Raw genomic sequence first — 23,283 nt, 5'->3', positions numbered from 1 at the left:
ATTGTTTCTCAATATTAATACTTACGATGAAATCACATTAATAGCAGTATTAATGTCAAGACAGTAATAAAACCAATTTCAAAGATGATCTGTCAATATCCCCAAACCACACAAATATACTACTACTCTAGTAAAAGTAGGACAGGGATGCATCCTCACAAACCAAGATGTAGTTCACTGGCAGAAAGCAACGCAAAAATTATGACAGTATCAAAGTATATTACGCTTAAAATAGAAACATATGGAGTTTAGTATGTGTGATACGTCATTTTCCTAAAACAACTTTTCTTCTATAGAACTGCTCAATTAACATGCATCCCAAGAATTAATTGAGTTTTATCAGATATAGGAAATCTTTGGCAAAACAATCCAAATAAATCAAGAAGTGAAAAAAAAATTATCTCCCTGCTATCTTTTCAGAATCAATATGAAATCACAGTAGCATCTGAACATCAGCTAAACAGCAATAACCACCCCCGCCTCCCCTCCAAACCGTAACAGTATAGCCCTTAGAAAATATTGTGACAAACTGTCTGTTCTTTCTTTTCTGTTAAAGAGCTCAGATTTTCACTGAAGAGAATAGAAAATATGATCAACTATTAATGGTCCAGAAGTTCTGAAATTCATATTACATTCATGATTTGGAATCTAAGGGACTAAACCCCATCATTAAATGAATCAGGTCTTCAATGATTTGCTAGAAAAAACCAGCAGGTATTGATATTTCCATTACTACAACACTGTAATAAAAACCCATGAGAGACAGAAGAAGAAACATTAAACTATGTTCTCTTTTGAAAAGGAACTAGAACTAGTCCTGAGGATTCATACATACATGTATGACTTCTTAATCAATTTCTCAGCTTAATGAAATTGTTACACAAGGAGCAAAAAAGTTAGTTCACATGAACGTCATGTATAGTTATCAAGAGTTTTAAAGGTAACGATATTTTGTTTGCACATGAAAAAAAAGTTTCCTCTGTCAGTAGTAGTTAGCAGCTTCAAATTACCCACACTCCCATAGAGCTCAGGCTTTGCTTACACTTTCATCATAATAATCTATCTTCTTTTTTTGTAATTCATCATGTAAGCTTTAGCACTACAGCAGTTAAAATAAAACTAGTGTGAAGGCCCAGATTAAAGGGTCTGTTAAACAGTAATGAATCATTAATACTACTTGGTTGTGCTTGGTTGTTAAATAAAGCTATTTTAAATTGCAAGTGAATTGTGCTAATCATCAAAAAATATTAGCAGTGTAACAGTTTTCCATTTTAGACAGTTGTCTTAAGTGTTAAATTTTAATTTATATCTGAGAGACTTTAAACTGCCATACATACTAAACTACTGAAGCAATGCTCTGTTGCCCAGGATCCCACACAAGCAGTAGAGCTTTTTTATTTTTTAAATGCTTCTTTTAATGAACCAGGCTCCATAAGACCACTGTGCACAGAGTTTGTCTTTAGTATGACATCTCACCATCTGCATTCCTCCCTCTCCTTTGCTTTTGTGAAGAATGTGTTTACTCAAAACTGAACAAAAACTACCGTGGGACAAAACCTTAGAAACAAACCAAATAATTTTTAAATTCTGTGATTGCTATCAGTTATTCTCATTCCACAACTGTTCTCCAAACAGCTCCTTTCATATAAAAATTCACATGGTCAAACCATTTTTAGAAGCTTCATTAATACTAATCAAACTTGACAGTGCTCAAGAAAGAAGAAAACCCTCAGATACCAGATCAAAAATGACAAATCTGCAGTCTGACCTCTCCCTATGCCCCTCTCAAATGAAAGCTTTATTATAAAATACAATTGTCATTACTGAGCTACTTAAAAGAAATAAAGCTCCAGAAATTATTAATTCCTACCCCTTGCTCCTCAAAATCCCCTTGGAACATGCTTTTTCAGTCTCTTATTAGAAACAGTCTAGCAATACGAACCACTGAAATGAGGATGGTATCTAATGGAAAGGGAAACAGAAAAACTGTACTAAATTCTCAAAAACACAGAATTGCAGAGAGGAACCATTTGTCCATACTTCTGAATTCGTATTCTTTGACAGCACAGGATGAAGATCTGGTTTCTGAAAGCAAGGTAGCAAAGCAGCTTTTCCACCCACAAAATAACTTTGTAATTCACAGAACTGCAACTTTCCAAGTAAAAAAGATTGCTTGCCTCCAGAAGCACGCATGTGGTGCAAAACAGGATGATTAGCAGTTGCAGAAACCTTTCAGGTATATTTACCATCTCAAACTAATAATTCAGAGGCTAAAACGATGATTACAACAGGTAAGGCTTTCTCCTCGGGTCCTCTTTAGTTACTTATCTACTAGCTGAAACTACAGATAATTCAGTGAGCCTTTATCTTTTATTACATAAGATCTATATTAAAGGTTTTCAAGGTTTATTTCCCAGTAGGTTCTTGAACATTAAAAGGAATATGAAAATTTGAAGATTTTTAAGAACCCGTAAGGAAGGAAGGTAAGAAAGCATGTTTATAACATTTAAGGGGAATACTAGGAAACGGAGACTTTTGAACGTACGCTATTTGCTGGAATCTTTTATTGCATTGTTGCTCATTTATAAAGAGCCCTTCAGCTTTTCCTTGTTCAGTTCTGTTTGCAGAATCTGTACATATATATCCTCAAGCCTCATGATATTTTGACCTCAGAACCTTTGCCACAAAGATGACATCGTTAAATAACTAGATTAGTTTAGAAGCAAAATTTCACAAAGCTGCATTCTGTACTCAGAAGTCTTACAGAAAGAGACAGCAATGACCTGACAGAAATCACAGATGAAGATATGAATGACTTACTGTTATTAGAAGAAATTAGTGATTTACGAATATGACTTCCTACTATGCTGAAATAAAATAAAAAAATCTAACTACACAAATCAAGGACATTTGAAATTATATATTCAACTGCACACTCTTAATTGATGCATTCAGTCTCACAAGGCGTATTCCGCAACAATGACTATGCTAAAAGTGATTGGTGATTGGCTTTCTGTTTTTACAAAGAACTGGAATCAATGACAGCTTGTTTCTTCCAGTCCCGTGCATAGTTATTTTTCTGGATTTTTAAAATCTTATCTTCTTTCTCACCACTATGTCATCTAGCTTAGTAGTCTATCAAATAAAATCTACAATGTCTACAAATACTACAAATATAACCTGAGAGAAGATCATACTATGTTGCATGGAAATAGAGGTGTCTGCTTCTACTTACGCATGTTCCATGATTTTACTTTGTTAAAATACAATTGCACACGAGGGTTATAGAGCATCTCTGTTTAAATGAGGTCAGTCAGCAAATGGGAGAGGCTCAGAAATTAATGGTGAGCTTTGTAAACAGTCTCAGCAGAAGCTTTTAGTTTTATGTGCTTTTTTTGTTTTCCTACGGGAATAGTCTTCTCCTCCCTGTAAGATTATTGATTAAAGCCTTTCTGAAATTCTTTAATCAGGCTCGGAGGTTTTTCTTGGCCAACTAGTAAGATCCTTCTAATTGAGGAAACTGTATTAGAAGTTATGATGAAACCCATAAAGCACTTTACATATCAGAAGCCAAAGTTAGAATGCAAAAAAAAATTAGGATACATAGCATATATATATTCTGTACAAATGATAAAAGTTGTAGAGAACAAGATGAAAAAAAGAGTTATACAACAAAACCAGAAATTTAGTGCAAGCAATAGCCCCAAATATTTTAATGAAATATCCTACATAAAATTTGACTAAACCCACTAATAGCAGTCTGTATCATCTCAAAATATCTAAAATGGACAAATACATGTAGAAATGTTCAGCCATATCAAATCCAAAAGATTTTATTTATACAGAAAGTTGTCCTGTACATGGTTGGCTCTATAGTAGTATTGTACTCACATACAATTTGTTATTAAAAAGTAATCACTGGACTCAAACTCCCAAGATACAGGAAAGCTACTTTTAATCATTTTATGGGATAAGAAAAGAAACCGGGTAAGAAAAGAAAAGAAGCTGGGTCCTCTTACCCTGGTACTACACACAAACTCCCTAAGAACTCATAAGCTCTTCAACCAGACCCGTTAATTTTGCAAAGGCTTTTGGAGGCGTTTCACTTTTCTGCTTAAGGGATTCTTTGGCTTGCCTTTCAGGTTCATCTTGCTATTTTCCCTACAGTGTACAGAACCCTGCTTGGATCAGGACCTGGTTTTAGGCACGGTAACATCCGAGCTGAAGCTGTTAAAATAGGCTCTCTGGATTTTGTCCAGAGCGTACGTTTACAAACACAGAAGCTAACTGAACTACAGTGAAAGATGAGCAAAATACATCCTTTATTTTACTTTGTTCCTATCAATGTTCTGACAGTAATGCATTCAATCTATGAAACATAATTCACTTTCAGAGGCTCATTTGTGGAATTTTCAAACACATTCAAACCTTTCTTTAAACTAAATAATTTTTATTATTTCTGATACTAAGATATGCAGGAACAATACAGAAAGGTGGAGTTATGCATTGTGTTTTATTTAAGAATAGATCTTAAAACTGCAAGGCTCATATTTGTCCTTCCACAAAGTCTGAGGCAATCTGGATGCAAAGGCTTTCCTTTTTGTCCATTTTTATTTTAAATACTTAGTCTTACAGTCCAGCTCTCAAAAAAAAACCCCAACCCCAAATGGCTTGCCTACATAACTTCGCTGGTATGTGTACTATCATTACTAATACCATTATCAGCAGATATCTGTCTCACAAGAAAAATTAATGAACATATAGGATGACTTAACATGAAAACTTCCCCACCTGTGTATCCTTGTACTTCTCTCTTAAGTCCATGAGGCGGTGATAAGCTTTAATTGCTTCTGAAAACTCTCCAACATCTGTACTGGTGAGAAGATAGTTCTCCCATATTTGCCAGTGCTCATAGTTGCACTTGAGAGCTTCTTGGAGGGTTCGAAATGCTTTGATTCTAATCAATAATAAAAATAAAAAAAGAATGGAAAATAAGATTCCATATTAAAGATTTAATATGGACGATTTCTATATTAAAATCAGTTGGCATTGTTTCAAGTAAAAAGCTGCTTATTTAAAAAAATCAGGTGTAGAAAACAGTGCAATGTAAAAGTTATTGTTCATAATTTACAATACTGATAATTCCTTAATCTCTCTTGCCAATTACTTTCTATCAGTTCACTCCACAGTACACTCTGTAAAGTCTGAAGTAGGCAATTTCTATGTTTGTTTGCATCATGACATTTTGACAAAAATTCATTATAATTGGGCCATCGATGTCAACATTTTCTTTTCTCAATTTTTAACTGGAAGCATGAGAAAACAATCTTACTTATGCTGCAGCTGTAACATTAAAAGATTAAAAATCACGAAGTTCATGGCAGATGCAGAACGACATTGACTCATTTCATGACAGAAAGGAAGGTTACTTAACAATAACAGTTTTTTGTGATTTATTTTAAACATTTGCATGTGGTAAACGTGCATACCCACTGCACTGAAGCCCAGTATTTTCAACCATTTTTTTCTTACGTCAGCTGGAAGCTACGCTTACGCTCTCTGTTGCCTGACGCTATGCTGCTCAGTACAAATGTGTCAGAGTGGCCTCAAACACTATTAGGGTCCTTCACCAAAGGCGTGCCCAGTGAACCATCTCATAGTGGCAGGAGAAAGTGTTGTGGAATAAAGGTGGACAGAATAATTCCTATAAAGTCACTGTCAAGTCAGGAAGCATCTTTATTTTTTCATATGGATCCACCACAGGCAACTCTACCATTCCCTTACTAAAGGAGAGAAGTAATGGCATTCGCTGGTGAGGAACATAAGGCAGTTTGACCAAATCAAGAATATGGGCTGAAAGCAGCTGACCTACTGTTTACAGGGGTATGACCTCCTGGACAACGTGCAACCAATGCTGCCAGACAGGAGGCAGAAGGAGTAAGAAGTCTTAATGCAATCTGAAGCATATGTTGGTAAGGTCTGGGTGCCTACCATTTACAGTTTTAAATGTACTGCCAAAACTTTCAATAAATTTGAAACTTTAAAAAAGCTTTGCTACAGAATCAGAACGATGTGGTTCTTAGGACTTTAAGAGATTGAAGCTTACTCTCAGCTGGACAGTCATGATATGTAGAAAAAACACAAAGGAATAAGTTCCTTTAAATAAAAACTCGAAACAGAATTTTCCCAGGCTGGTAAAAATCTTCTTTGGGGAGGTATGACAATAAATCTCTTCTTAATAAAGATCATATAACGATGGCTTGTTATCAAAATTTGCAGTTCACTTGCTCTATTGTTTGAGTAAGTTGCTAAAAGTGCTGTCTCTAAAGAAAGACAGCTCAAAGAAATTGTTGGTTGAGTTTCAAAAAGAGCATCCAGGAGAGTGTAAATATCCCAGCCAGGAAAACGGAATGTCTAACTAGAGGATCAGGCCATTGAAAGTTTGGTATGGGTGGGTCAGAGAAAAATGTAAATAACTGCCAATCTAAGCCCATAGTATTTAAAGAGTTACATGCAAAAAGAGCTGATTGATAGAGCAAAATTATTGAAGGAAAACAGGTCATTTGGCGTAGCTACAGCAGAATGGTCCACAGGCAGGATCCTCCCATGTTCACTCCCCTTTTCTCTCTCTTCTGATATACTAATACACTATATACTGATACACGTGATGTTGCCAAGGAAATGTACTAACAGTTGGGTCTCTTCCACTGTTAACAGTCTTAGTAAGGAATTTCAGACCCTGACTTTGATAGATTATATTAGAAAAGAACAGAGACCTGCTCCTTCCTCTGTGGACTTTGCTACAATGGAAACTGGGATCTGCCACAGCTCTCTGACAGGCTGGAAGATGCTCTGGCTGACTGATGTACCCCAATCATCTTGAGGAACTGTTTCTGAAACTGCTCTTCAACATCTGCAGGATTAGCCTGTATGATCTCCTCCATCTTCTCGAAAAAGTTAGTAAGTTATCAGGGGAAGCAGATGCCAATCAGATGGAATTAAAATGTAGACAAGATACCAGAGGGATGGAAATCATGTTCCTCAAATCATCACTCTTGCCACGCCAATAAAGTCCTCTAGGTTCTCAAAACAAATCCCTTATGTATTTAATAAGTCATATAATGATGGAACATCCTTAACCAGGGCAACAGTTAAACCAATTCATATCCAAATAATGTTGATAACACACTGATGCTTTTAATTGTTGCCAAGCAGTCAAGGACTTTTGAACTTCTCATACTGCCCTGCCAACGAGAAAGCAGGGGGTGTCCAAGAAGCTGGGTGCCAGGACAGCTGACCCCAACCGGCCAAAGGGATATTTCATACCATACGATGTCATGCTCAGTATATAACTGGGGGACTTGACTGGGAGGCAGCAGAGCTCAGGAACTAGCTGAGCACCAGTTCCGGGTGTTGAGTAATTGTGCTGTGCATTACTTGTTTTGTATATTATCATTATTGTTGTTATTATTCTCTTCCTTTTCTGTCATATTAAACTATCTTTATTTCAATCTATGAGTTTTACATTTTTCTTTTTGATTTTCCCTCCCATCCCACTGGCCGGGGGAGTGAGCAAAACGCTGTGTGGCTGTTTGAGCTGCCTGCTGGGTTAAACTACAACAGTAAGGTTTTTAAAAATGTATCTTATTCTTTTGTTTCATTCTTTGGGGACAAGTTATAATGTGAAAATTCTTCTTAAATATTACGTTCTTCCAGGTATTCTGTGTCTACAAGTAACTTTTATTACATTGAGTTGAAATGCAAAATAAGAAAGGCAGTCCATTTATGTCAAAGCTTCCTGTACTGGTTAATTTGGAGGCAAAAGAACAAGCGAACTAGTATGTGTGCAGATCTCCATCTGCTTTCATAATATAAAAAATAATGGGCCTGTTTTTCCCTTAAACCTACAGAGGTTAATGTTGTATGAATTGACATAGGTCTGAATATATAGTTTGCCTGAAATGGACGTATCATTTTAACTTCATAGTCGAATCAGTTTCCAACTTTCATATGAATGTTTTGCACTGGTTGTACTTAGTACGTCATAAATACTTTTAACAAGAAAAAAGTGTAGGGTAAGAGGTTGCTACTTTTCTAAAGCTTATGAAACTATTTCCTGTAAAATGAAATATGTTATCAATGATCCAACCTGGGAGACAGAACTGAAAGGATAAGAATTACAAAATATGAGGTAACACATTATAATAATAAAAAAAAATCAATGTCAAAAAAGGAAATCTCAATTACTTATTTTGGAAGCAGTATCTTCTAATCCTTTTCAAGTACTTACTTCTGTTTTAATCTGATATAAGCAGTTGATAAATTGTTCCAGGCCTCAGCATTCTGTAATGATAAAGGAAGAAGTACCAAAAAAAAATATTCACTTATGTTTACTTGATAAAAATATGTAAATGAAACTACTATAAAATATCATTGATTTTGCCAATCACACATATTAACACATTTTCTACAAGGCAGTCAAAATATTACATTGAAATTGAAAATAATATATTAAAATAGAAATACATAAATAAATATTACTGACTATGACAACAGTCAGGTATATAAGTATCAAATAACTGCCTTCTGGTTGGAATACATTAAGTCAGCTCTTGCCTTCAGTTTAAACTGTAAACAGGCATTCTCTTCCGGATCCAGCTGGGATGGCTGGAGAGGTCAGTGCTCCCAGGAGCTCATCACTTCTCACTAGCTGGAAGCTACTTACCTGCACTGCTCTGTTAGTGGAAAAAATCATCTGAATGTCCCCTAATGCATCTCAGGCAAAACTAACAGGGTTTGTTCCAACAGTGTTTATCAGTTGCTGTAGCAGAAAAGGATTATGGAGTGTTCAGACAATCTTTCCTCTGGTAAAACCAGCAGAAATGAGAAACTACAGAAATGAGTCCTGTTCATTGCCTTACACTGCTGTAAATGTGAAGTCACAACACTTAATTCAGCAAAGCGACAACTAGTATAAATTTGAGGAACAGAACCTGGGTACTGCAATTAAACGTACTCTGGTACTGAAGGCTATCCTCAGGCTTAAGCAGCATTTAAATCCTGTTGGGAAACCTTTTTGAGACTTAATTAATGATAACAGTCATTACATTGCTGCAGATCATTGTATAAAGATAGGTTTCACCTCCATAACTAAGGGCTAGCATCCTTTACTCACAAAAGAAATACCACTTAACCCACTGAGAAGTCAGCTGGCTTGTGCATATGAATATAATCAAGTACAGGCCCCAGAGAGATAAGTGAACACAATGTTAGTATCCACTTCGAAGTAAAGCTACTGCACTGAAACAAAAAAATATCAGTATATAACACAAAAATTCCAGTTAAATACAGGATTGTCTGGATGTACTTTTTTTCCCCTAAGCAAGTTATTTAATTTTATTAATAAAGTAAAAAGTACTCTGTCACCTTTCATTGCTCTCTCATTCTTTTTCCCCAGAGAATGAATAATAGTTTCTATCAAGTAGGTGGCATTAACTCATTAAGTGAGCAAAATGCTGGCAGTCAGGCCTTTTGACAAAAGTATTGCTAGTGCATTCCCAAGAGGTAATCCAGCTGACGCCTCTGCTATCTCAATGCACAGTCATGCTCAAACTGCAATACTGTACACACGCTTGCCCCATGCATCCTGAAAAACTGGCTAACAACCTCCGTTCTCCTTGTACTCATGAACTATATAGTTACAAATTTACCTGTCATACAACCACTTATTTGACTTTTTTTCAAGAGAATTTGATTACTCAGAGGATTAAGCATTTTAATTAATTTTTTTTTGTTTTATCTCTCTTTTTAGCACTCCTCGCAGTCTACTCATTCCCTTTTCTCTATGTTAGCAATGTATGCAAGCATAAAGGAATTTCTGCTCAAACATATTTTAACATTCACACACACTTGGATGAAGTTGAGCATTGGGCAAGTATTTTTATGATGCCTCATGACAAAAATATATCCTTCATGCACAACTTTAATTTATTCAAAGGGCTAAGGTTTAAACAAGTTTTTCATTATTGCTTTGCTTGTTTATAATGAAAACATCCTTGTTGCTTTTAGATAAGCCATCTGAATCGCTTGTTGAAAAGTACATACATCTGGTTCCAATGTCACACAGCGCTGAAATGCTTTGGCAGCACCTTCGTAGCCTTCTAAAGCAATGTATGCACAGCCCAGGGAAAACCATACACCTAGCTGGAGAGAAAAAATGGATGATTACATATATACACACACATATTTCTGCACAAAAAAAATAATTTTGCCTGGATGCTCAAACACACCCTACTTTTGTTGATTTTGCCTGATTTTCAGCTATCATAATAGTACTGCAGTGGAATAAATAATATCCTGTATGTAGAATATAGGAAAACTTTAGGTTCAAAGTTTTAATAAATACGGATAAACAAAGGTGTTAACTATATAGAGACTTAACTATATGTGAAATGCCCTTTAACAGCACATCTTCATTTAGAGAAGTGATAGCTATTTGGAGGTTTGCATGTTTTGCTTTAACTCGTGAAAAAATCCACATTCACTTTACAGTACTACAATTAGGCCAAATGGTAAGTACTAGGAAATGTATTTCAAGGAAATCACATTTTACAAGAAACATTTCTAATGACTGAACATGAACACTTCAAAATTATAGCTCTTTCCTCTCATCAGAATATCAGTCTTCTCTAGTTTATAATGCAATGTTTAGAGATAGAAATGTACTTAAATTATGCCTTGTGCAGAGAACAGAACTCTACCAGTTCAATAATCTTGCACTGCAGGTCTGTAGTTGTTACAACCAAATACCTCTCATCCACACAGATTCAACCAGGGAGAGGAGCTCAGCATCTCCCTCCCCACTTCCCCTCCTCAGGAAGCTGCAGAGAGCCATGAGGTCACCCCTCAGCCTCCGTTACTCCAAACTAGACAAGCCTAAAGTCTTCAGCCGCTCCTCACAGGACATTCCTTCCAGCCTGTTCACCACCTTTATTGCCCTCCTCTGGACACACTCAAGGACCTTCACGTCCTTCCTGAACTGCAGGGCCCAGAACTGCACAGAGTATTCAAGGTGAGGCTGCATCAGTGCTTAACACAGTGGGATCATCACCTCTTTTAATTGGCTGGTTGTGCGGTGTTTGATGCATCCCAGGATGCAGTTTGCCCTCTTGGCTGCCAGGGCACACTGCTGGCTCAACTTGAGCTTGCTGTCCAGTGACAGGATGCATGGGAATGGTTCAAAGCTGCGCCAGGGGAGGTTTAGACTGGACATAAGGAAGCATTTCTTTGCCAAGAGGGTGGTCAAACACTGGAAGAGGCTTCCTAGAGAGGTGGTTAATGCCTGGAGCCCGTCAGTGTTTAAGAGGCATGTGGATAATGCCCTTAATACCATGCTTTAACTTGGTCAGCCCTGAATTGGTCAGGTAGTTGGACTAGATGATCATTGTAGGTCCCTTCCAACTGAAATAGTCTATTCTATTATATTCTGAATAGTATCAGATATAGGCATATATTACAGCACGTTAAACAGGTATTTTCAAAGCTGTTCAAGAGCAAGTTCCTGATTCGCCACACCGTTAATTCTCAAACAGCTGCAAGTAAAGCAGTAGTACATTCCAGAAAAGCTCTGTAATTCAGAAAAGTATTAAAACCCGAAGTACAATGACAGAACATTTTCTGACAGCATTATGTTGTTTAAACGTATACAGTCAAAATCAAACAGATTTATAATGTGCTGCAAAATAATTCCAGGTAGTACTACCTACTGCAATAAGCTCAGCCATTTCTCCATTCTAAATGCCAAGGTAAGAAACATAAATAGGTTTTGTAGCTGATGGTGAGCAGCTACATCTCTCACGAACTCGCTTACCAATGCTTAAACTTGTCAACTCCTTTCTCAAGGAAAAGTTATATCACAAGGAGAAAGTAAAATGATTCTTTACTTCCGTGGAGAAGACATATGAGCAGGTACCTAGTAAAAGTCATACAGTGACTGCAAAGAATGATGGTTTTCTTTTCTTAATAGTTTGAAACAAGATATTTTGCCTTGCAGTAATTATGTATGAAGGTTTCCACTGAACAGAAAAAATGTGAGAACTGGACATGATGAAGAAGGTTGGGAAAGGTGTCCAAAAGCAGGTGTCCTTTAGCAGACAAGAAGAATGAGATGAAAAGTTCCTGGGCTGGGAATTAAGTCAAGGACCCTCATGAGATGCTAGGATACAGAGGCAAAAAGTATACAGAAAATGGAATAGGTCATGCAGATAGAAGAATGTCACTATATGTTGAAGAAAACTTCAGCATCAATCATACAGAAAATTAACTGTGTAAAGGAACAACAGAACTAGTATGAATTAAAATTTCCTCAGTAAAAAAGCAGTATAAAGACTGTATCTCAGAATACTTGATTAAAATGGAGAAGGTAACATGCTGGGGGATATCAGAAAGCTGTGAAAGTAGAAAACCCAGAAAATACAGGGAGATTTCAATTATTCCACATAGTTTAGTAAGTACCACAATGAATGAAATTCCAAGGCTAATTTTATTAACTATGAAGCACCTAGTCAGAAGACAGTACTTACCTTGATCCTGACCAGTATGAATGATTAGGTTCAAAATGTTACCATACAAAAGATACTTTGTAATGTATCTAGAGTCACTAGTCCTTCAAGAATAAAGGCAACTCATTTAATACAGAGCATGTTAAATTTAAGAGCTACTTAAAATGGAAAAGCTCTGTTAAAAACCAAAAGGCACGGCTAAAAGAGTAAAGGTCTGCAGAAGATCCAAAACATTTAAAGACAAGACATTTCAAGGCTTGAAGCAACTGCATGTTCATTCAAAAAAGCTCTAGAAAGACTAGACAATCGTAGCAGTTAAAAACAAAATAAAGGAGATTATTAAGAATAAGAGGACATACTTTAAAAGTTGATGTGCGTGACAAATGAGAAGGCTCAAAAAGAACAAGTCTGACGGGTTAAACGAAAAAAACATGCTAGCTGTGTAAAAAAAACAACCACCCAAAAAACCCCTCCACAAAACAACAACCCACTGAAACCAACCAAACAAAAAACCAAGGTTCATTGCCTTTGATCTACTATCGCAATGAAATGATATTTTACCATCCCTTAGACATCTGAAAAGGGAGCATGAATTTCTTCCACAATGTAAGAAGTACAGTGACTGTTTAACAGTATATTTAAGAATGGACTTAAGCTATTTTTTGTGGAAAGAATGGTAAGAATTCCCTTTTTATTGGGGAGGGCACAAAATCTGCTGATCCCACTGGCTGATGTAACAACTGCTCTGAGGAAAGTGACTGACTGAAAGGCAGCGTAAGGAAAACTTCGTCCAAAGTTCAGAAAAGACTTTTGTCAAGGCTTGTAGAATTAGGTTAAAGTTCTTTTTTGGAAATAAGAAAAAGCATACTGGCTAGAGGTTCAAATGGTGCTACTGATTAGAAAAACACATGAAAATGAGCCGTAAATTTTTATCCTTTTCAAAACTGAAGACAGTGACCAGCAAAGGAATATAATTTAGGCTTGGACTCCCTGTTAAAACTTGCCATCAGGAATTTCCAGGAAAGTCTTTAATAAGTCTAAATGATTATGAAATGCTTTAAGAAAGTCTAAACAATTTCTCATAATTGTGGGAATATCATTCCAAAATAACCTAATTACAGTATATCTGACTATTTAAAAAGAAAAAAACGCAAATCATGTATCTGAAGAAATTTTTTGCCTTTTTAAAAGCAATTTCTCTTTGCATATGGCAAATATATATAGATTTTTTCTTTCCAGAATTCAGTAAACTCTTCAGTACAGTACTCTTAGTACAACAGTGTTAGTTTAGAAACCATCTATACCCCTGTAGAGCAAAATATGCCTTTGAAGTTAGTAATTACAATAAAATTTTAAGAGCTCTAGTTGAGTGAAATCCTAGATGAGTACCTTTATAATTACTCATAATTCATCTCCCTTATAATTCAGTTTCTTTTGAACACAACACAGTGACAGAATATACTTTTTAAGTTCTTAAATGTATTAAGTATAACGTTTTAAGTAAGTATAGAGGTTTTTACCACCATTTCCAATGAGATACTCTAGCTCAACTCTTGTTTAAGTTACTGTTACTATTACAAGATGAATGAGAACAAGAATTGTTGAGAATAAGACACTCGTTGCATTGTCCAAAACTTTAAGTTCCAGATGTAGTTGATGGCAAGGTGACTTCTAAAGTGTGACTGTTTCCCTAAACTGGACAGGGATCACTTCTCTTGCTTCACACTCAAGAAAATTAGCCTGAGAAGTTAGGAGCCAAATAGTCTAGCACAAAAGAGAATCATTCTTTCCTTGTGGACTGGGACATGGTGAGGAACAGCGTGGGCACAAAAAAGGTGCTATAAATACTCTTATTTCTGGGAAAGTCAAATGTGAAGCAACTGGATATAGAGAACCATACACTGTTCAGCACAAGAATTAACAAGCCGTCACAGACTTTCACCGCTGGAGAACTGACTGCATGAGCTCTTTGATCTCTGAAATTGTCTCAGTCCAGCCTTGCAAGATGCTCACAGTGAAAGTGCAAGAGAAATGCATCTGTCATCCACTAGGCATGTACTACAACAAGTAATTCTGTGAGCAGCAGTGCTAATGAAGACAAGTTTCAGATGTAGTTGAACTGTAAGACTTTCATTCCTTTGTGGATTCTCTAAAGTCTAATATGGTGGTTGGCTCACATTGCAAAGACCCACCTCAGAGATGTCAACCAAATTTGACCAGTTGGTCAAAGAGTACACAAGAGGGTTGACAGAGAATGGCTTTATCCATTAGACACTTTGGGGAATCACTTGCTGCAGTCTAAAAATCCCTTCCTCCAACAAGGTTTCTGACAGCCACCAAAAAAAAAAAAAAAAAAATTTCTTTGTATTAGGGGGTCCTTTGTTACCTGATAAATTATGCACAATTCTGGGAACAATTCATTAATGAATATTTTCCCTGCATCTAGAATCACCTTCCTCTCTGCTCTTCATCCACAAGACACCCTGAAATAGGAAACAATTCATTTCTGTAGTGACAGAATACAGATAGACTTTAGAAGACAGTGATACGTCAATCCACACTATCCATTTACTCAATCTGTTTGTTTGAAACAATATCAAACTTAAATAGAGCTTCCTCAGCAACAAGAGGAGGAAATGTTCACTTTCCTATATGGACTGGCCTATTTTTCTTGGGTTGCCTTTCATTTCAAGCTTCTTTTGGACAGGACGCAAAATAAAAAAAGCATCTCAGCAGAATATTTCTCAGGTTTGAGCCCTGTAGGCCACCTTCTCCAGCACTTTATAATCTGGGAGTCCTCTTGATTTCAGTAAGGTTACCATCTGAGTAACATAAATTTTGTTGGCATTTTCTGAGTCAGTAAGAGAACTGAAAGCCAAAGCAAGCATTTTTGTTCATTTTGCTTTCCATTCTAAAGGTGTTTATAAATTTTCTGGAGTTCATTTGAACAAGAACAGGACTCTGATCCACTGGAATACAATACGTCACTGAAATACAAAAAAGCTTTGGGGTAAACAATTTGAAATGCTGGTGGCCTTTAAAATTTTTCTAAAGCAGAAGTGCAGCTAGTTATGTGGAACTCAAAACAGGAGCTTCGGCAGTATTCTTTGGAGGGCAAGAAGGTGGAATATCCTACTTTTGCACGGACCTGGAAATGGCTATGAAGAGTACAATTTATATACATAAAGAACACAAAGCTGTTTTAAAGTCTCAGAACCTTCACAGGGTGGACCTTACTGGGATGGTATATAGTGGCTGACAAACTGAAACCAGATTACAAAAATTGTCTGCAGAACAGCTTGCAAAGGATATGTCAAAATAATCAGCTTCATCAAGAGAACTGTTTTGGCTGTGGTTTCAGTTTTGATGCATTACTGTAATAAAAGCTACTGCCATCACAAGTGTAAAACAATGCTTCTCAGTGATTCCAGAGCAGCACAGACCAGAACACTTGAAAAAGATTTCTGTGAAATGCAGAGATCAGAGTTTGTAATTCAAAGCCAACAGAGAAGGCAAAAGGATAATTTCATTAAAATCTCTACAGCATTCTTCTTGTAACTATTTTGCTTAACACTTGTTCATGATTTATTTGATGGTAATTATTAATTTACAATGGTTTGATCTCTTTGAAAGAGGAGACCTGTGCAGGCAAAGAGTTAGCTGCATGCAAGGACCTGGATGCAAAAGGATGTCTTCATTTCACTATGCTACCGTTTTTGGCCAGGCTTCCAAGTACGTGGTGAAAAATTTGCTAAAAATAGTAATAACCTGTTACTTTGACAATTGTGCATGGAATTGCCTTTGCCACAGAAGCATGGCATCATTCAAAACTGAACATGGCATCATTCAAAACTGAACACACCAACTAAAACAAAGCCATATGTGTATCATTTCCCAACCTGCATAGGGTTGATTTGTACTGAACGTTCAAAGCACTCCACACATTCCCTGAATTCCCGGTTGCGGAGATGGAGGAGGCCTTTGGAGCGCTGGGCACGGGCGCTGCGGTGCCTGGAGAGCTCCCAGGCCTTGTCATAGTACTGGTGGTCTTTAAGAACATCACCAAGCAAACAATATAATCCTGGTGTTTCCTTTTTTTCTGACTCCCGCCTGAGTATTTCTTCTGCCTGTTAAAGAACAAAGAGAAATCAATACACAATGGGAAAATTTATCTGCGGTTAATCACCTACCTGAACAAATACCACTTTAGCGTCTTGCAATTGTCAGTTGAAGACTAAGAAGTAGGGATAGTAAGGAAACAGTATCTTGATCCAACACAGCATCAAAGATACAGTCTAGAGAGAATCTGGTTCCAAATTGTTTTTAAAAAAAACCAAAACAACACTTCAACATCTTCAGCCTGGAGAAGAGAAGGCTCCGGGGACACCTTACTGCAGCCTTCCGGTACCTAAAGGGGGCCTCCAGGAAAGCTGGCGAGGGACTGTTTACAAGGGCATGGAGTGATGGGACAAGGGATAATGGCCTTAAGCTGAAGGAGGGTAGACTTAGATGAGCTGTTAGGAAGAAATTCTTCCATGTGAGGGTGGTGAGGCACAAGAACAGGCTGCCCAGAGAGGTTGTGGATGCCCCCTCCCTGGAAGTGTTCGAGGCCAGGTTGGATGGGGCTTTGGGCAACCTGGTCTAGTGGAGGGTGTCCCTGCCCACGGCCAGGTGTTTGGACTAGAAGATCTTTAAGGTCCTTTCCAATCCAAACCATTCTGTGATTCTGTGAAGAAAAGCTTTTGGTTTAATGCACCAAGGAAAACGTACCCATTAAAACAAGAAGCAGCTTGCTCCTTATTTTACATCTTAGGTGTGTATTCTGTCCCAAGAGCAAATATCAGTCCTGGACATCAAACCTACACCTACTTCACAGCAATGCAGTATCAGGACCATTAATGTATGTGCAAGCCTAATAGTTTATCATCTGTGTTTTTTACATATCCTAATAAGTTCTCTTGCTATGACTGTCATTCATTTTTCTCTAATTGCTCTATTCTGAAAATAGTTATTTCCATTCTGTTATGTCTGCATACACATCCATTTTCATACTCTCGGTTCTGGAAATGCTACTCTTTTACATAAAATGCAGAACTTATAAATTTATCTAAAAGTTTGAGACAAAATATATTCAGAATACATACAGCATTATGGAAAAGAAGACACGAGCTGGGTCTCCCAGACATCTATTATGGGGTGTAACCAACTTTCAAAAGCTCTTTATCTCAGGGTATTAATTATTTTATTGCTCTAACAATAAAATTATTGTTTCTCTTTTAAACAGCCTGTTTTCTATGGCTTTTTGAAAAGATAAATACAGTGGACAGATGATCTGTTGTTCAGACCTCAGTCCCCTGCTGCAAAAATGTAACACACATAATTCAGCTCAGTGCAATTTTTCTATTAGAAAAGACCTATTTGAACCATCTGAACCAAGAAAGAGCCAACGCAGCCTGCCACAGCATTAAAGTTTGACATTGTAACACTGGTCATTCTTGTATCATAGCTCGTTTATCTAAAAGGAAAGCTGAGTTCTTCTCTGCATTTAAATTACTACATTTAAATTATTTCTTGTTTCTGTAAGAACTGTTGCCTTTGCCTTTCAGATGATCTCTAGAGAGTCAAAGTCTCTTACTCCTCTTCCTCCAATCAGTAAAATTCATTGATCCTGTCTGAAAATCATCTTTAGAAAAATGACTTTGTTTTGAAATATTTAATGTATAGTAATTTTAACACTTCACTCTATCATATTTGTTAAATAAAGTAATAGTAAAGTCTACAAATATTTGAAGTGCACAAATGTGAAGAATCAATGTATTGCTTAGATTCTAAAGGGGTCTTAAATTAGCAAAAATGAAATCCCATTTAGAAGAAAATTAGCGGCTGAATATCAGGAAAACAACTTAATGACAGGTGTTTTTAAGTGCCTGTGGAACAGTTCTCCAAAGAAACCCCAAGAAACCGTCAGTCGTAATTTAGAATTAGCCTAGCCAAAGCACTAGAAAACCTCGCCTACCAAGAAGACTGCACTTGCAGAGGGTTTGGTTAAACCAAAAAAATGAAGCTGTATAACCCTTGATGTCTGGAACAGATGTAATTATGACACCACTGCTTTTCACAGAACGCTCTGCATCAGAATGGATAGTATTCAATACTCAGTTCAAAAGTCAGATGATTTAAAAACGAGAAAGATTTAGGCTGTTATCTTGCTTTCTGGATTACTACGATTGGTATGGGAATTAAACAGGCAATCCTTCACAAAAATCCCCAATCAGTAAAGAGGGTTCTGTTTTAAATAAGAGGTGGTGTCTTTTTATTACTCACTACAGAGACTCCTGGAAACCAAGATTCATCCTGCATTTGGCTTCCCAACCTTAAACTTCCACTTGCTGTTTCGTCCACATGTTCCCATGGTTTTATTTTATTCGCTTCCTAAAAGACCCTATTAGCCTCGCTCTTCACAGATCTACCAGTTCTATTATTTGACAATTCATTCCTTTGCTAGTTCAAATTCTTTCCTAAAATGCTTTCATCTTTTCTGCTCACATGTTATTTGGTAGGTTAGCAGAGAAGTAGCATGGAGAAGCAGAATGGATGAGCATGGAAAGAGGTAGTGAGAGAAAAGGAGAGCTTTTCATTGCATCCTCCCTGTAACTTTATGCATGACCTTGGGCAAGCCATTTACTGATATCAGTTTATACTAATTTTGTTCAGTTTATGAAATAAGCAAGTATAAAGCCATACTTAGTAACAGTAAAAGATCCACAAAAAAGTTTACTAAATGCTAGTGACATCTTACTCTGCAAAATTTGTACTACTACGTGGCTCCGTTATAACTGAGTTAATGATGTACTTCCCAAGTACATAATGTGGAGCATTGCACAGCCTTATTTACATGCTCTGTTTCTTCGTCAGTGCATAATTCAAAGGTAGGAGGAAGGAACATATTACTTTGATATGTAAGTACTCATCAAATGATATTGCCGCAATCTGCCTGTTTTTTATTAGATTTTTCAGTACTTAAATTCAGGTTTTCAATATCAAAGCATTTGTGAGTAAAAAATAGAGTTTGTTCTTTTGTGCACCTATATGCTAAGTTCTTTACTGACATGAACACCCGCTGAACAACATAGTGCTCTAGTAGATTCTCGTGCATTTTTAAAAGAATAACTACCATGTTTAAAAACATAAAAACATTTTTGACAAACAGTTCACACTCTGAAAGCTGTCTGATAAGGAGCACGAACGGTCATTCCCCTTGGTGTACAGCTAAATGTTTCTAATTTTCTGGCTTTTTTGATCTGAAGCTAGCTTTTTTCCAGCACTACTGTTACTTAGAATTTTCTGTTTTTCAAAGCACAGCACAAACCCTCATTCTGAAAGCATTTCTAAGCAGTTTCCTGTGTCAGATATCCTGTCCATTTTCATAACTCCCTAAGGGCAGTTTGCGAATGTAAGTAGGACAGAATGCATTTCCAGGAAATGGAAAATATTGACCTCTATTTCTCCATTGTGCTGAAAAGACTGGGATATTAGCACACTATCCCCAAGGCATTTATAATGTGACACAGAATTTGCCAGCAAAACATATATGTCTGTTTATAATAACCAAAATCTATGCATTGGTGCACGATAATTAGGAGAAATATGTAAGTATGAGAAATTCTGCATTTTTTCTATTAAGTATAGTCTTTGGGATTTTGTTTTCATAAAGGCACACATACATTCATATATTTAATGCTGCCACATACCAAACAGAGGGAGAGAACAGGGAGGGAAAGAAAAAATGTGGTCTTGTCTGAAAGTGAGTATTTCTGAAAACTATATAAATTCTGAAAACAATACTTGATAGCTTAAGTTCCTGTCTTTTTGTGTGAGAGATTGCACCAGAAAGAGAACACAGCTAAAGTTACACACAAGTAGGCATTGCTTCCAGGTATCATTTCTAGCATCTTCCTACCATTGCTCTAATAGTAACAGCAAAATAATCAACAACAGGAGGACTGCTACAGCCTGCTACCAGCATTTTTAAACAATTGTGTCACTGATACATAAAGTTAGCTGATGGTTTTAAATTGTCTTTGTCTGGAGCTGACCACACATAACTGCAGCAGTCTTAAAGAAATGATGGAGAAGATCAGAAAAACATCAACATGGACTTAACCAAATAAAGCCTTTTAATATTACGCCATATCTTGTTGCAAATATGTGATTCTGTAATTTGAGTATGCTAACACTAGGTAATTAAGCACCAATATTGTTCTATTTAAAGCGTTTTTAAAAACTAGTTAATAGTTTGAAATCAAGTGGGAAAAAAACCTAATATCCCTTCCAGACAAAGCTCCAAGACCCCATCAGGAGTGACAGCTACAGCCTTCTTGAAATGCCAACACTACACCTTGCTGTCCATCCACAGTTGTTAATGTTCCTTGAATATTTTCAAGGATCACTATCACAATCACCTTGCTTCCTAAATTATTTCTCATTTACCAACTTCTCTCTCATGTGGTCATTACCCCAATTTTTTTTTTTAAGCATTCTCAGTTTATGACTCATATCTCATGTGTCCATTTTTCCTAAACAGACTTTCCTCATGATACCCCTGTAGAAGTGAGTGTCATTAGCGAATTGACAGCTCAAACCAGAGAGTTTTCATACTTCAAGACAAGATCTCAGCTGTAAGAAACATTTTTCTTACCTTTCCATGCTGTCCTGCTCTTTCATAGCAGATCACTGCATCTTCCCACATTTCCAGCTCCTCAAATATCTGTAAGGCAGAGCTGGTGCATCCCAGCTCAAAGAGTAAGTTTGCAAGCTGACGCTGGAAAGAAAAGAAAATCCAGGTAACTGAAAATAGGTAAGTCAATACCATTTACATTTTTAAAAGATGTTAAGAGGCATTTCTGACATCAACAAGAAGCAGACAGAGAATATGGAATTATTCTCTTGAAACTTCAAGGTGGAGCCTCAAACAATATATATACACCTCAAAAAACCCACCCCACCAGTAACAGTAATTGCTTTGATTTGATTTGAATTGCTTTGATTTGACTTTTGTTCATGTCAGTAGCTTAATTACTTCGAACTAGTTTATAATATAATGCAAAAACGGAAACAGACATGGCAAGGATAAACTGACAGAGCTGAACTTCCACCCCTTAAATGAGGCACACAGTACACCTGCAGCAGGATGTTGGGAATGCTAAGAGCGGGAAATAAGAGGCTGAAGGAGGGCGTTAAACCCTCTTCTAGCAATGCTTTGCCATAGTAATCTCTACTGTGCAAACACAGATGGAAAGACTCTGATACAATTTTGTTAGGCGCTCGTGAGAAATCACTGTCCCAAACAGCCACTGCCAAAGCGTGTCAGTTTTTAGTCAAATCAATATTGGATTTGAGTTCAGATTCAACTCCCTAGTTGAGTTTACCTCACAGATAAGTCAGCCTCTTTGTTATTTCAAATTCAGTTGTTATTTCAGTGTACTTACGAAAATAAATGAGTAATCTTTCCAATTTAAAAATAAACAGGGTATATTTTCATGACTTTGAAAAGTTGTCTTTGGTCTTTTGTTTATTTTTTAAGAGGAGATTAAAATCACATATAGGTTTTTATCTTTGAAGAAAGGACAACTTATTTACAATGTGTGACACACAGACAATTTGGTTTGCAAAAACAAATGGGAGCATTCTGTATAAGGACACTCTGTATGAGATCCCATACAGAGAACTTCTGCAGAGGTTTTGGTGATCCTGAATGAATTCCTGGAAGCTCTCCGCAAATGTCATGGACCACTCTTTATAGGCTTGGGTTCAGTATCTGTTACAAATCCAAGGAGTCACCATGCAGAAATAGACTGGTAGTCAAAAAATTAAGAACTGGCTACAGTTCTTTGACATAAATATATAACAAACTGAAAATCTGTAACAAACTTACTATTTGTTAGCTTGGTATTAATTGCTTAGGAAAAAACCTACATTTGCCAGTGTCTGGAAGTAAATTTTATTTATGTTTTATTAAATTTACTTAGAGTCAAATTTGGTAAAATTCATATAGGCAATGCCTCTTCATCAATATGACTAGAAGACCACAGCCATCTTCCCTCATAAATCCCTATTTTAGTATTTCTATCTTTGGCTTGGAAAATTGGCTTGGATTAAGAAGTGCCACTGACAACTGGAAATGAAAACCACATTTGTTAGTTTTATTGCAAGTGCCTGTTGAAAGGTTGTGTGGAATAATTTGAGAATGCTAGGAGAAGATATGATTGGTTAAAGCAAAATGCATTGAGGAAAAAAAAGGAATAAAACACCATTAAAAGTAAACAACATGAACACCTTTGGAGGTATGTGATGCAAACGGTTTTCTTAAGTTTGTTAAGTAGACTATCATCAGATAAGACTCTAATGTGTAGATTTCTGTTCTAGAAAGAGTTTACTGTGAAGATAAACAGTGTAGTTTTGGAAAAAAAAAAAAAATCCTGTCAGCAACAGTAAAAAGGGGCATGTCTCGAATATAACAACTCTCAGCTTGAGGAGATCTTCAGTGTACTTTTGACTCCTAATTTGGTTGCTTTGAACAGGATCCACTTCCTGAAAACAACCCAAAGTGAATGATCATTAAAAGATGAGAAAGATGCAAGTAATAGTGGCATAAGCACAACAGCAGCAAATAGCAAGACAGTGTTAAGATTATTTTTAGAGGTGATTATGTTGGAAGCTTGAA

At 36.6% G+C, this 23,283-nt stretch overlaps 1 protein-coding gene across 1 annotated transcript in view; it reads right to left on the bottom strand.

The window, feature by feature from the left end:
* Nucleotides 1–23,283, bottom strand: part of TTC27 (tetratricopeptide repeat domain 27) — a 123,549-nt gene that overhangs the window by 9,125 nt on the left and 91,141 nt on the right. The window contains exons 12-16 of the mRNA XM_075748925.1: nucleotides 21,259–21,381; nucleotides 16,460–16,687; nucleotides 10,105–10,203; nucleotides 8,291–8,343; nucleotides 4,792–4,957 (exon numbers count right to left, since the gene is read on the bottom strand). Coding sequence (XP_075605040.1) covers nucleotides 4,792–4,957; nucleotides 8,291–8,343; nucleotides 10,105–10,203; nucleotides 16,460–16,687; nucleotides 21,259–21,381 — 669 coding nt within the window. The remainder of the gene's footprint in view (nucleotides 1–4,791; nucleotides 4,958–8,290; nucleotides 8,344–10,104; nucleotides 10,204–16,459; nucleotides 16,688–21,258; nucleotides 21,382–23,283) is intronic.

This window comes from Balearica regulorum, chromosome 3 (assembly GCF_011004875.1).
Source record: "Balearica regulorum gibbericeps isolate bBalReg1 chromosome 3, bBalReg1.pri, whole genome shotgun sequence".
Classification (NCBI taxonomy): domain Eukaryota; kingdom Metazoa; phylum Chordata; class Aves; order Gruiformes; family Gruidae; genus Balearica; species Balearica regulorum.
This window is presented reverse-complemented; position numbering and strand designations above follow the sequence as displayed.